General features: G+C 46.3%; 1 protein-coding gene across 2 annotated transcripts in view; it reads left to right on the forward strand.

The window, feature by feature from the left end:
- The first annotated feature begins 788 nt into the window (after nt 1-788).
- The window catches only part of ARMC8 (armadillo repeat containing 8), a 113,586-nt gene continuing 98,705 nt past the window's right edge, over nt 789-15,669 (forward strand). For both annotated transcript variants that reach the window (XM_040441695.1, XM_040441696.1), the window contains exon 1: nt 789-890. In XM_040441695.1, coding sequence (XP_040297629.1) covers nt 837-890 — 54 coding nt within the window. In that variant the 5' untranslated portion in view covers nt 789-836. The remainder of the gene's footprint in view (nt 891-15,669) is intronic.

Consider the following 15,669-nt stretch of genomic DNA (forward strand, 5'->3'; position numbering starts at 1 on the left):
ACAAGAATAGGCATGTCTACAATGGGCCCGTTCCGCAAATTGTGGAAGGCACACAGGCGGCTTCTGTTTTTTATGGATCCGCGCAAAAAATGGCACGGTCGTGTGCATGTAGCCTAAAAGTGGTTTTCCCCTTTAAAAATCAACTACCGAAGTCACACACGACTTCGCAAATAACTTTGGCTCATCGGAGCCCATACATTCTAATACTGTACGGAGACGGATCTCCGCACAGTATTGTTTGGAACGAAACGACTTTGGATGAAGCAGCCGACGCTCCCTTCGCTCAACACTAACTGAGAGCGGGACAGCCACTGAAATCTAGGACTGTCCTGCCGGATCCGGGACGGTTGGGAGGTGGTAATAGGGCTGGCACCACCATCTTTGGTGAATCCACAGCAGACAATATGTGGAAGCTGCAGACAATCCGCACCTGTAACTTCTGCAGAAGCCAGTATTGCATTATGTTCTATTCCTATCCTGTGCACATCCTCCTTGATCTCACACCCTGTAGTCCGTACACAGCGTGAGGTCACCCCGTATATTTATCCCTCCCGCCCTGTCAGCCCTTGTTATGGTGCCAGGTAAATAATCCCCCGTCCGGGGCGCGCGCGGCGCTGTACACAGCAGCTGTCACTTCAGGTAAACCTGCGCTGGTTTTCAGCCCGCACTTTCCACACGGCTGAGGAGTCCCCTCCTTTATAAAATAAAGCGAGTATATCATTAAAAAAAATCCTTTCATTTTCTAAGCCAGCCAGTAATATGCTTACACCGCCATGTGTGCACAGAGGGCTCGTGGGTATACAAGTATCCGTGTGGAAAGTGCGACTGTGGGCGGGATGACCAAGATGGCGTGTGTGCTGGAGCCTCCGCTCCGGATGAGCGTGCTGTCTGTGAGTATGTCAACGGGGTCAGGCCGCACCCAGGTCGGGCAGAGTGGGCACCGACATGCTGCAGTGTGTGGGTACAGGGCGCCGGCCTGGCGGGGTGGGCTGCACCGTGTTTGGGGCAATGGCCTTTGTGCACCTGGGGAGTTGTGACAGGCACCCTGCTCCTGTCGCCCAGTTACCCTGGCATTTAGTAAGAAGCCCCTCCATAGTAGACAGCTGCCAGTACTACAACTCCCAGCGAGTTATTTGCACTACTTTGCACATTGGGTGACATGATTCATTGCCCTTCTGTGTGTGGCTGGCGACCGTGCCACCTACTTACGGTGCCCGAGTGTGCAAAACTTTTTTATTCTGCACTTTGGGGCACTGTTGCGGGGTTAAGGCTGCGCCATATTATTTCCCTGTCTTCCCTATGTGTCTGTAGGTGTGAGGCGATGCCAGCTGTGTGTGTGTGGTCCTTTTATCCATGTGGTAGATATCGCTTTTTTTTATGGCGCACGCGTCTGTCAGCGCCATCGTGTCTTATGTGATCGCCGTTTGGCGGTACAAAGATTGTACGTTTTAGGGTGCGTCCACCTGTGGCAGTCGTGCTGCAGATTTTTTTTGGAAACAGTATTGCATGTGGACAGTCTGCAGCGTATACAGGAGAATCTCGTCCGGGGGTGGCGGAAAATCGGCGCAATGGAATCGGCACGTAGTTAGAGATGCATTTTGGATTTTAAAGGGGTATTCTGGCTGTTAGAAGTGATAGTATATAACTAGTATATGGAGTATATGGCACAGCGCTTGGCTATCTCCGGAATTCCCATAGAGATGAATGGAGAGGCTGCACGCATATGTGACCGGCCGCTCCGCTCATTTCAGGGGGTGTGGGACCCCTGTTCTTGTGATCGGTGGGGGTCCCAGTGGTAGGACCCCCATCATTCTGATAGTTATCCCCTATCTTGTTGATCTGTTGCAACTTGATTGTACTGCAGATTTGTTTCAGATTTTGCAGTTGGTCTGATGCATATAGTTTATAGTATGGTGGGAAAAAAACAGGAGTCCATCAAATTAAACCGGAGCAAAATCCATGGAGGACTTTCCATGTGCATGTACCTTAAAGGGATAGTTCACCCCTGGGGTCTCTACGGCAAACCCCCTTCCCAGTGTGGCCCAACCTGTGTAGGGAATCATACATAGCTGATCTCCGCTGCTGGGTTCCGGCTCTCCCCAAATCTCCTCACTTCAACATCTGGTTTGTGGCTGCTGCAGCCAATGACTGGCTGCAGCAGTGATGTGTCTCCCACGTGTCATGTGACACATAGGAGCAACGTGACCCACTTCAGGCTGGATCTTGGCTCAGGGGGACCTGAGAGCTACAACAGCTTGGGGGTGGGGGAGTGAAGGAGCTGGAACCCAGTGGTGGGCATCAGGTAGGGGGGAGGAGGGGAGGAGAACAACTGCTTTAACAGGGTTGTCCACTACTTTTCTATTGATGGCCGATCCACCGGATGTCAGCAGGGGCCACCGATCAGCTGTTACAATCTAGCTCCGGCCCCAGAACTACACAGCCCTGTCCTGCGGATGGAGCTTTATAACTGGAGCGCTGCCCCCATTCACTTCAGTGGGAGCCGCGCTGCAGTGACCACACAGTGTACGGCGCCGTATGCAGAGTGTCACCAATCACATGTTGACAATCTATTCTGTGGCTAGGTCTCTCAATAAAAAAAAAAAGTGGAAAATCCCTTTAAGGCAGTATATCATTAAAATAAGGATAGGTAACCTATTTATTTATTTTTCTTTTGACTGACAAACCAGTGGAACCAGTCCAGTACTGGAATATCAGGCGGTTTTAAGAATGATACATAACACACTTGTCAGGGCAGGGAGCGCTATAAATCTGTTACTGGGACTTTCAGAGTCGAAATTTCCATCTTATGTTTTATTTCTGTGCTGGTAACAATTGCCAGGTTCAGGCTTTCTGGATTATTGGATGCCCAGAATAAAGGAATTTTACAGCCGATATGGTCATGGGCCACAAGGATATAGCGGGACTCTCCTTGTTGCCCATGGCAACCATAGTTTTACAGCAGTTTCCAATCCTGCAGTGAAAGTCATGGGGGTGAGAGGTAGTTATGACTGTGACAGGTACAGATTATAAGAATAGCTGTGAGTCACTAAAAATGTAAGGCTACTTTCACACTTTGCCGGATTCGGCAAAACGTACGCCAACTGATGGCATTTGTAAGACTGATCAGTCAGAAAAATGCATTGAAATTCCGGATCTGTCATCCAGAAAAACGAATGCGGCATTTATTTTTTAAACTTTTTTTTTTGGTCTGTGCTAGGGTTGGGCGATATACCGGTATCATGATATACCACGGTATTAAAAAAACTGCGATATGGTGATATCGCTGTTACCTAATTACCGCGGTATTTTGTGACGTCATAGAAGCGGTCATGTGCGCTGACCGCTTCTAAATCTGCGTCCGCCCACCCCAGCATGTACCGATACTGGACATTTGCAGAGTACTTGTACTCGTGCAAATGTCCCCGATACCTGCTGGCCGCTTACGGCGGCGCTCTTAGCAGTTCGGCGTGGGGGAAAGAATTCTGTGACTCGCATTCCCGTCACCCGACCTCTGAGAGGACGCTGTGATCCGCGCAATTAACCCCTCAGGTGTGGCACCTGAGGGGTTAATTGCGAGGATCACAGCGTCCTCTCAGAGGTCGGGTGACGGGAATGTTCTTCAGTCTCTGACTCTGCATTGGTGGCAGTAGCTACAGGGTCCCCCCCCCCATCATTGGTGGCAGTGGGCAGTTCCGACCGGAGTCCCAGCAGTTTAATGCTGGGGCTCCGATCGGTTACCATGGCAGCCAAGACGCTACTGAAGTCCTGGCTGCCATGGTATGTTAGTGAGCAGCATTATACTCACGTGCGCCGTGGCCGCCGGGCGCTCCTTCTCATAGGTCCGTACAGCGCATTGCTAATGGTATAAGCATTAGCAATGCGCCGCACAGACAGAAGAAGGAGCGCCCGGCGGCCACAGCGCACGTGAGTATAATGCTGCTCACTAACGTACTATGGCAGCCAGGACTTCAGTAGCATCTTGGCTGCCATGGTAACCGATCGGAGCCCCAGCATTACACTGCCACCAATGATGGGAGGGGGACCCTGTGGCCACTGCCACCAATGATTAATACTGGGGAGGGAGGGGGGGGCGCACTGCCCACTGCCACCAATGATGGGGGGGGGGGGACCCTGTGGCCACTGCCACCAATGATTAATACTGGGGGGGCTTGAGTTACCAGAGGGGGCTGATAAGAGGGAGAGGCTGGGGGCACATGGGGGGCTGATCAGAGGCTGGGGGCTGTTTTTTGGACTTTTGGTTGGTCAGTGGTCACAAAATAAATGTGTTATTTATTTGTTATAATTGGTATCGGTAATTGGTATCGGTGAGTACTTAAATAAGAGTATTGGGACATCCCTACTATAAACCACTCGTTCTGGTACAGAATTAACCCTGTAATGTTTTTGTTGTTACTAGAAGTCAATCGACTAGTTACAGATACCCGAAATGGTGAAAAATGACATATAAAAGTATAACAATTAACGTCTCCTTGTGGCCGCCCCCATACAGTGTAACGTCTCCTTGTGGCCCCAAGTGTTTTTTTCTTCTAAATGGGCATTTATCGCGATATATATCGTTATCGCGATAAATTTCTTAATATCGTTATCGTGGGAATATTTTTGATATCGTCCAACCCTAGTCTGTGCAGGAGTCGGCATTCCGGTATTTTGAATGCCGGATCCGGCACTAATACATTCCTATGGAAAAAAATGCCGTACCCGGCATTCCGGCAAGTCTTCAGTTTTTTGGGCCGGAGACAAAACCGTAGCATGCTGCGGTTTTATCTTTTGCCTAATCAGTCAAAATGACTGAACTGAAGACATCCTGATGTATCCTGAACGGATTACTGTCCATTCAGAATGCATGGGAATAAAACTGATCAGTTCTTTTCCGGCATGGCGCCATTATGACGGAAAAGAAAAACGCAAGTGTTAAAGTACCCTAAGGTGCCAATAGGAGATTTCTTGATTGTTTGCCAATCCCACCAAATTGATGTGATGTTTCTGGTCAGTTTAAAGGGGTTTTCCAGAATTTAACAGTTGGTGACCTATCACCTGTTTGGGAGTGGGAGTGGGACTGTGACGTGGGCGCAGCTGGTTACCACAGTGCTTCACCCATAGAAGTGAATGGGGTGACTCACCGCTGCGATGGCGAGCAGGTAAACAGTGAAGGGGAGGCTAGGCTGATTGACGGCGGTGTCGGATCTATCCTGAGGATGGGTCATCAATATTAAAATCCCAGAAAATCCCTTTAAGGCCTCATGCACACAACCATATCTGTTTTGTAAATTGCAAGTATGCAAAAGATGGATGCGGACCCATTGACTTCAATGCTATAAGTATTTGGTAGTTTTTTCATTGTACCGATGATTCTGGAAAAAAAACTATTAGATTGACCGGCCAGCCCTAGTTGCCAGTATTCTCCATCAGATGCTGTGTATTGTACGATCTACTCCTGATAGGAGAGTACAGTGCGGTATCGTGGAATAGAGAACTACAGCTCCCCCTCGTATTACGTCGCCGCCTTTTCATCGCGTTTCTTTGTCACTATTTAGACAGAGGATTAGTACGCTAGAATAAAGAATATACTAGAAAGCACCGCTCTGGACTCGGCATTATCTAATGGGAGTGCATGTAACATAGTAACATAGTACATAAGGCCGAAAAAAGACATTTGTCCATCCAGTTCGGCCTGTCATCCTGCAAGTTGATCCAGAGGAAGGCAAAAAAACCCTGTGAGGTAAAAGCCAATTTTCCCCACTTTAGGGGAATAAAAAATTCCTTCCCGACTCCAATCAGGCAATCAGAATAACTCCCTGGATCAACAACCCTTTTCTAGTAGCCATAGCCTGTAATAATATTACACTCCAGAAATACATCCAGGCCCCTCTTGAATTCCTTTATTGTACTCACCATCACCACCTCCTCAGGCAGAGAGTTCCATAGTCTCACTGCTCTTACCGTAAAGAATCCTTTTCTATGTTTGTGTACAAACCTTCTTTCCTCCAGACGCAGAGGATGTCCCCTCGTCACAGTCCTGGGGATAAATAGATGATGAGATAGATCTCTGTACTGACCCCTGATATATTTATACATAGTTATCAGATCTCCCCTCAGTCGTCTTTTTTCTAATGTGAATAACCCTAATTTTGATAATCTTTCAGGGTACATTGCCTAGACCAGGGATCAGCCATCTCTGGCACGCCAGCTGTGATGAGACTACAACTCCTAGCATGCACACTTGGCTGTTTTTGGAACTCCCATAGATGTGAATGAAGCATGCTGGGAGTTTTAGTTTCACAACAGCTGGAGTACTGGCAGTTGGATATTTTTACATTAGAATTTGGGTACTCTAGGGGAAAAAAAAACAAAAAACAGCCTCAGCGGCAGTGTGTCGCCTAGCTGTGACGTGCGGAGTCTAGTCATTTGCAGCAGCGGCACACTTGACCCTGGCCTAAAGTACACAGGCCGGGGACGAGACAATTTCCTAATCCAGCCCAGTGAGGAGCAGGTGAGTATGATTTTTTTTTATTTTCTATATTTTTTTTCATTTGGTATCGTATCTTCTGAGGTCTAGTTAACCTTTTAAGGCCCAGAGTTTATTTTTTATTTTTTTTGCGTTTTTAGTTTTGCGCTCCCTGCCTTCCCAGAGCCATAACTTTTTTTTAATTTTTTTATTTGTCTGTTCACATAGCCATATGAGGGCTTGATTTATGCGGGACAAGTTGTACTTTCCAACGCCACCATTTAATATTGAATATCATGTAGTGGGAATCGGGAAAACAAATTCCAAATGGGGTGAAATTGCAAAAAATAAATAAAAATAATCAATTCCACCACAGTTTTACAGGTTTTTTATTTACGACGTTCGATTTACGATCAAACTGACCGGTTACTTTTATTCTACAGGTCAGTACGAATCCGGCGATACTTTATATGTATAGTTTTTCTTGCGTTTTGATAGCTATACAAAAATAAAAAAGTGGGAAAAATGTAGTTTTATTTTTTTTGTTGCCGTATTTTGACCCCTATAACTTTTTTGTAATTATGTGTACGGAGCTTTATGGGGCCTCATTTTTTTGTGGTCGATCTGAACTTTTCATTGATACCATTCTGGGGTGTGTGTGACTTTTTGATCACTTTTTCTTTAATTTTTTTTGTAGAAAATAAAGCGACCAAAAACGGCGGTTCGGCCATTTGAACGATATATTTTTATACTATGGACGTTTTCGCACATCGCAACACCCTTAATGTGTTTTTTTTTTTTTTTTTTTTTAGTTCTTCTTTTTATTTATTTTTTTTTATTTATAAAAACTTTAATTTTTTTATATATTTTTTTTTTTTCTAGTCTAGTTCATTAGATTGCTATTATCATAGACCCCAATGCACTTGCATTGGAATCTATGATGAGTTTACTACTTTCCTATGGAGCCCTATTACAGGCAAGGGCTCCATAGGAAATACTATGCAGAAGCCTCCTGTCATTCATAAAGATCACCCCACGGGACAGCCGGAGCATCACGTGTTTTCACACGCTCCGATGCCGTGGTCATCTCTGCCAGCGCTGGGCGTTAAGGGGTTAAAAAGGGTCATAATCCTGGAAAACCGCTTGGCCTACTTCCGTTTTTTTTTGTTTTTTTTTCAATTTCCGAATTATCAAAAGCCATGTTTTTTTTTTTTTTGTTTTTTTTTTTCTTTTCTTTTTTTTTTTTCGCTTGTTTAGAATTATTATTTTTTTTTTTTTTATCAGTGTCACAAAAAAAAGCAATTCCACAATTTATTTTTTATTTTTATGGCATTCACCATGCAATAAGGCCAATATCAGACGATTGTGTGGAAGCACAATTTCCCATTGTGGACACCTACACCGACCTGAACCTAAAAATTAGGGTTCTTCACACAAGTTTTCTGTCCGGATGCGATGTGTGCAGTGAACGCATGGCTTACTGGTTGAATCCTGACCCATTCATTGTAGTGGGTCTGTGCACATGAACGTCATTCTACACCCATCATCTTTGCATTCAGAAAAAAATCGCAGCATGTTCTGTATTGTATGTTTTTACACGCAGCTCTGGCTCCATATAAGTGAATGGGGCGCCTGGATACAATGCATTTATCACTGATGGTTGCTGGAAGATGTAGATTGTTATAAAAAAAAATTATTTTATTTTTTTGTCATGCGTGTGAAAAACGCACACACTAAATGCGATAGCAGAAAATACTGATTGAACTTGCAGGCAAAACCACCAGTTTTTTCCTGAACAGATCTTCACACAGTCCAGATCGCTCATGTGAGACCTTAGGCTACTTTCACACTCGCGTTTTAGCTTTCCATTTTTGAGATCCGTTCAGGGCTCTCTCAAGCGGTCCAAAACGGATCAGTTTGCATTCTGAATGGAAAAGGATCCGCTCAGAATGCATCAGTTCCGCCTCCATTCTTCTCTGGAGACAGACCCCAAAACGCTGCCTGCAGCGTTTTGGTGTCCGTCTGATGAAACTGAGCCAAACGGATCCGTCCTGACACACAATGTAAGTCAATGGGGACGGATCCGTTTTCTGTGACACAATCTGGCACAATAGAAAACGGATCCGTCCTCCATTGACTTTCAGTGGTGTTCAAGACGGATCCGTTTTGGCTATGTTACAGATAATACAAACGGATCCGTTCTGAACAGATGCATACGGTTGTATTATCTGAACAGATCCATGACTGATCCGCATTAAACGCGAGTGTGAAAGTAGCCTAAAGGTGCGGAAAATTTTGCCAGAAAATCTGCAGCTTTAAGGCTGAGTTCACACGGGTGAGATTTCCGCGCGGGTGCAATGCGGGAGGTGAACGGATTGCACCCGCGCTGAATCCTGACCCATTCATTTCTATGGGGCTGTGCACATGAGCGGTGATTTTTACGCATCACTTGTGCGTTGTGTGAAAATCGCAGCATGCTCTATATAGTGCGTTTATCACGCAACGCAGGCCCCATAGAAGTGAATGGGGCTGAGTGAAAATCGCAAGCATCCGCAAGGAAGTGCGGATGTGGTGCGATTTTCACGCATGGTTGCTAGGATGACAGTCTATTCACTGTATTATTTTCCCTTATAGCATGGTTATAAGGGAAAATAATAGCATTCTTTAATGCAGAATGCTTAGTAGAAGGTCAATTGAGGGATAAAAAAATAATAATATTTAACTCACCTCCTCCTTTTGATCGCGTAGTTTTGATCTCTTCTTACTTCTTTAATCATGATCTGCTTGCTAAAGGACCTGTGGTGCCGTTACATCACATGGTCCATCACCACGGTGATGGACATTGTGATTGGACCATGTGATCTCAGTGACGTCACCGCAGGTCCTTTGACAGGTCCTGAAGAAAGAACAGGAGACCGGCAGCTACGCGATCAATTGGAGGAGGTGAGTTATTTTTTATTTATTTTTTTTACCCTCAATTGACCTTCTACTAAGCATTCTGTATTAAAGAATGCTATTATTTTCCATTATAACCATGTTATAAGGGAAAATAATACAATCTACACACCACCGAACCCAAACCTGAACTTCAGTGAAGAAGTTCGGGTCTGGGTACCACATTCAGGTCTTTATCACGCGCGTGCAAAACGCATTGCACCCGCGTGATAAAAACTGAACAACGGAACGCAATCGCAGTCAAAACTGACTGCAATTGGGTACCTACTCGCGCGGGTTTGCCGCAGTACACCCGGGACGCATCCTGAAAAAATCCGCCACGCCCGTGTGAACCCAGCCTAAGGCTCCATTCACACGTCCGCAAAATGAGTCCGCATCCGTTCCGCAATTTTATCCGCATTTGCGGTGCGCGGCCCCGATCTTTGGCTCCGCAGCTCTGCAAAAAGATAGAGCATGTCCTATTCTTGTCCGCAGCTTGCGGACAAGAATAGGCATTTCTATGGGGGTGCCGGGCTGGTGTGTTGCGGACCCGCAATTTGCGGGTCCGCAACACACCACGGACGTGTGAATGCAGCCTAAGACTTTCCCCAGAGAGTATCTGCGCATGGATGGGGGGTTTACAAACAAAATTTCTGCGCTTATGATTCTTCAGCAAAGCTTTGCAAAGGGTGAAATCTGCACTAAAAATCCATAGAAACAATTGACAAGCTGCCGATTGCAAAATCTGCATGGCGAGAGAATTGCCGCACAGAGAATATACGCAAATTGTCCGTGAGATTTGTCAAATCCCATTCTCTTAGCTGCCCCTGCATTAGGCTACATGCACACAAATGTTTTTTGTGTCCGTTCCGTTATTTTAAATTTTTTTTGCAGATTGGATGAGGACCCATTCATTTCAATGGGTCCGCAAAAAAATGCGGACTTCACACTATCTGCATCATGGATTCGGACCCATTCACTTGGTGCACGGGTCCGCAATCCGGAGCTGCCTCTGCACCACAAAAAAACATGCTCTATTTTTTTTTGCGGTGTGGACGGATCACGGACCCATTCAAGATGAATGGGTCTCGATCCGTGCATTGAGGATCGCAAATTGCGGTCCCCAATGCACTGAACGGCCGCACAACGGCTGTGTGCATGAGGCCTAAGGGGAAGATTTATCAAACTGGTGTAAAGTAGCACTGGCTTAGTTACCCATAGCAACCTCCTTTCATTTTTGACACCTCCTTTTGAAAATGAAAGGTTGAACCTGATTGGTTGCTATGGGCAACTAAGCCAGTTCTTCTTTACACCAGTTTGATAAATGACCCCATGGGGGACATTTACTAAGCATATTGTGCTAGAATGATGACGTAAAATACCCCAAAAAGAATGGTGTTTTGATTTGTGCTAAATATATCAACTGTTTTCTCCAGAATTATTACCATAAAGAATGCATCATAAATGAGTAATAAATGTCAAAGTGGGCGGGGCTATCAAATTGTTGTGGACAATTAAGCCAGCTTATGTGGTGGTGGTTTGTGTTGCATTTATGGCAGAAAGATGTGAAAAAGTCACATTTAGGCCTCATGCACACGACCGTTGTGTGCACCCGTGGCCGTTGTGCCGTTTTCCGTTTTTTTTCGCGGACCCATTGACTTTCAATGGGTCCGTGGAAAAATCGGAAAATGCACCGTTTTGCAGCCGCATCCGTGATCCGTGTTTCCTGGCCGTGAAAAAAATATGACCTGTCCTATTTTTTTCACGGCCAACGGTTCACGGACCCATTCAAGTCAATGGGTCCGTGAAAGAACACGGATGCACACAAGATTGGCATCCGTGTCCGTGATCCGTGGCCGTAGGTTAGTTTTTATACAGACGGATCCGAAGATCCGTCTGCATAAAGCTTTTTCAAAGCTGAGTTTTCACTTCGTGAAAACTCAGAACCGACAGTATATTCTAACACAGAAGCGTTCCCATGGTGATGGGGACGCTTCTAGTTAGAATACACTACAAACTGTGTACAAGACTGCCCCCTGCTGCCTGGCAGCACCCGATCTCTTACAGGGGGCCGTGATCAGCACAATTAACCCCTTCAGGTGCGGCACCTGAAAGGGTTAATTGTACTATCATATCCCCCTGTAAGAGATCAGGGCTGCCAGGCAGCAGGGGGCAGACCCCCCCCCCCCTCCCCAGTTTGAATATCATTGGTGGCCAGTGCGGCACCCCCCCCCTCCCTCTATTGTAATAATTCGTTGGTGGCACAGTGTGCGCCCCCCCCCCCTTCCTCCCTCTATTGTAATAAATCGTTGGTGGCACAGTGTGCGCCCCCCATTGCCCCCCCCCCCCCCCTCTATAGCATTAACAACGTTGGTGGCCAGTGTGCAGCCTCCCATCTCCCCCCCCCCTCCCCCCCATCATCATTGGTGGCAGCGGAGTTCTGATCGGAGTCCCAGTTTAATCGCTGGGGCTCCGATCGGTAACCATGGCAACCAGGACGCTACTACAGTCCTCGTTGCCATGGTTACTTAGCAATAGTACAATAGTAGAAGATTAATACTTACCTGCTGCTGCGATGTTCGTGTCCGGCCGGGAGCTCCACCTACTGGTAAGTGACAGTGACAGGTCTGTGCGGCGCATTGCTAAATGAACCGTCACTTACCAGTAGGAGGAGCTCCCGGCCGGACACGAACATCACAGCTCCCAGGTAAGTATGAATCTTGTACTATTGCTAGTAACCCGCTGCCACCAATGATCGGGGGGGGGGGGGGGGGCGCAAGATGGGAGGCCGCACACTGGCCACCAATGTTGTTAATGCTATAGAGGGAGGGGGGCCAATGATTGCCACCAACGATTTATTACAATAGAGGGAGGAAGGGGGCGGGGGGGGGGGGCCACACTGTGCCACCAACGAATTATTACAATAGAGGGAGGAAGGGGGGGGGGCGCACACTGTGCCACCAACGATTTATTACAATGGAGGAAGGGGGGGGGGCCGCACTGGCCACCAATGATATTCAAACTGGGGAGGGGGGGGGGGGGGGGTCTGCCCCCTGCTGCCTGGCAGCCCTGATCTCTTACAGGGGGATATGATAGTACAATTAACCCCTTCAGGTGCGGCACCTGAGGGGTTAATTGTGCTGATCACGGCCCCCTGTAAGAGATCGGATGCTGCTAGGCAGCAGGGGGCAGTCATGTACACAGTTTGTAGTATATTCTAACTAGAAGCGTCCCCATCACCATGGGAACGCCTCTGTGTTAGAATATACTGTCGGAAATGAGGTTTCACGATCTAACTCATATCCGACAGTATATTCTAACATAGAGGCGTTCCCATGGTGATGGGGACGCTTCAAGTTAAAATATACCATCGGATTGGAGAAAACTCCGATCTGATGGTATAAAAGGGACTCCGGACTTTACATTGAAAGTCAATGGGGACGGATCCGTTTGAAATGGCACCATATTGTGTCAACGTCAAACGGATCCGTCCCCATTGACTTGCATTGTAATTCAGGACGGATCCGTTTGGCTCCGCACGGCCAGGCGGACACCAAAATGACTTTTTTTTCATGACCGTGGATCCGCCAAAAATCAAGGAAGACCCACGGACGAAAAAACGGTCACGGATCACGGACCTACGGACCCTGTTTTTGCGGACCGTGAAAAAAAACGTTCGTGTGCATGAGGCCTTATGAAAAGAATAACCAGCTCGTCGTGGGAACAAGTGATAGGTAAGTATTAAAACAGGACGCAATTATTTTTATCTAATAGAAATAAGCTAAACGGCAGGGTTTTGTCAGTGAATTGACATCCAACAAAACATGTCCCGAATCTGAGACAAAAGTCACAATTTATCAGGGGAAATGTTGCAAATATACTTCAAAAGTCGCAAGTGTGGCCTAATAGGGTTGGTTGAAATTTTTTGCTGTGGAACTCGCTGTTAAAGGGGCAGGCTGCGGTGAAGGTCAAAGTTAAGGGGGTGGGCTGCTGTGGAGGTCACTGTGAAGGGGCGGGGTGCTGTGGAGGTCACTGTTAGGCCTCTTTCAGACGGGCGTTGCGGGAAAATGTGCGGGTGCGTTACGGGAACACCCGCGATTTTTCCGCGCGAGTGCAAAACATTGTAATGCGTTTTGCACTCGCGTGAGAAAAATCACGCATGTTTGGTACCCAAACCCGAAATTCTTCACAGAAGTTCGGGCTTGGGATCAGTGTTCTGTAGATTGTATTATTTTCCCTTATAACATGGTTATAAGGGAAAATAATAGCATTCTGAATACAGACTGCATAGTAAAATAGCGCTGGAGGGGTTAAAAAAATAATAATTTAACTCACCTTAATCCACTTGATCGCGGAGGCCGGCATCTCCTTCTGTCTCCTTTGCTGAACAGGACCTGTGGTGAGCATTCATTACAGGAAAATGACCTGTGGTGACGTCACTCCGGTCATCACATGATCCATCACTATGGTAAAAGATCATGTGATGACCGGAGTGACGTCACCACAGGTCCTGTTCAGCAAAGGAGACAGAAGGAGATGCCGGCTCCGCGATCAAGTGGATTAAGGTGAGTTAAATTATTATTTTTTTTTTTTTTTAACCCCTCCAGCACTATTTTACTATGCATTCTGTATTCAGAATGCTATTATTTTCCCTTTTAACCATGTTATAAGGGAAAATAATAATGATCGGGTCTCTATCCCGATCGTCTCCTAGCAACCGTGCGTGAAAATCGCACCGCATCCGCACTTGCTTGCGATTTCCAAGCAACCCCATTCACTTCTATGGGGCATGCATTGCGTGAAAAACGCAGAATATAGAGCATGCTGCGATTTTCACGCAACGCACAAGTGATGAGTGAAAATTACCGCTCATGTGAACAGCCCCATAGAAATTAATGGGTCGGTATTCAGTGCGGGTGCAATGCGTTCAACTCACGCATGGCATCCGCGCGGTATACTCGCCCGTGTGAAAGGGGCCTAATAGTGGATAGTGTTGATATCTTTTACCGACACACACAAACATTAAATGAAGTAGATGAAATATACTCGTGCGAAACCGGGTCCTTCAGCTAGTCTAATATACAGTGGGATGCGAAAGTTTGGGCAACCTTGTTAATCGTCATGATTTTCCTGTATAAATCGTTGGTTGTTACGATAAAAAATGTCAGTTAAATATATCATATAGGAGACACACACAGTGATATTTGAGAAGTGAAATGAAGTTTATTGGATTTACAGAAAGTGTGCTATAATTGTTTAAACAAAATTAGGCAGGTGCATAAATTTGGGCACCACAAAAAAGAAAAGTAGATCCTCCTTTTGCAGAAATTACAGCTTCTAAACGCTTCCTGTAGGTTCCAATGAGAGTCTGGATTCTGGTTGAAGGTATTTTGGACCATTCCTCTTTACAAAACATCTTTAGTTCATTCAGGTTTGATGGCTTCCGAGCATGGACAGCTCTCTTTAAGTCACACCACAGATTTTCAATTATATTCAGGTCTGAGGACTGAGATGGCCATTCCAGAACGTTGTACTTGTTCCTCTGCATAAATGCCTTAGTGGATTTTGAGCAGTGTTTAGGGTCGTTGTCTTGTTGAAAGATCCAGCCCCGGCGCAGCTTCAGCTTTGTCACTGATTCCTGGACATTGGTCTCCAGAATCTGCTCATACTGAGTGGAATCCATGCGTCCCTCAACTTTGACAAGATTCCCAGTCCCTGCACTGGCCACACAGCCCCACAGCATGATGGAACCACCACCATAGTTTACTGTAGGTAGCAGGTGTTTTTCTTGGAATGCTGTGTTCTTTTTCCTCCATGCATAACGCCCCTTTTTATGGCCAAATAACTCAAATTTAGTTTCATCAGTCCACAGCACCTTATTCCAAAATGAAGCTGGCTTGTCCAAATGTGCTTTAGCCCACCTCAAGCGGCACTTTTTGTGCTGTGGGCAGAGAAAAGGCTTCCTCTGCATCACTCTCACATACAGCATCTCCTTGTGTAAAGTGCGCCGAATGGTTGAACGATGCACAGTGACTCCATCTGCAGCAAGATGATGTTGTAGGTCTTTGGTGCTGGTCTGTGGGTTGACTCTGACTGTTCTCACCATTCGTCGCTTCTGTCTATCTGAGATTTTTCTTGGTCTGCCACTTCGTGCCTTAACTTGAACTGAGCCTGTGGTCTTCCATTTCCTCAATATGTTCCTAACTGTGGAAACAGACAGCTGAAATCTCTGAGACATCTTTCTGTATCCTTCCCCTAAACCATGATGG

The sequence above is a fragment of the Bufo bufo genome, chromosome 7 (assembly GCF_905171765.1).
Source record: "Bufo bufo chromosome 7, aBufBuf1.1, whole genome shotgun sequence".
NCBI classification, from domain to species: domain Eukaryota; kingdom Metazoa; phylum Chordata; class Amphibia; order Anura; family Bufonidae; genus Bufo; species Bufo bufo.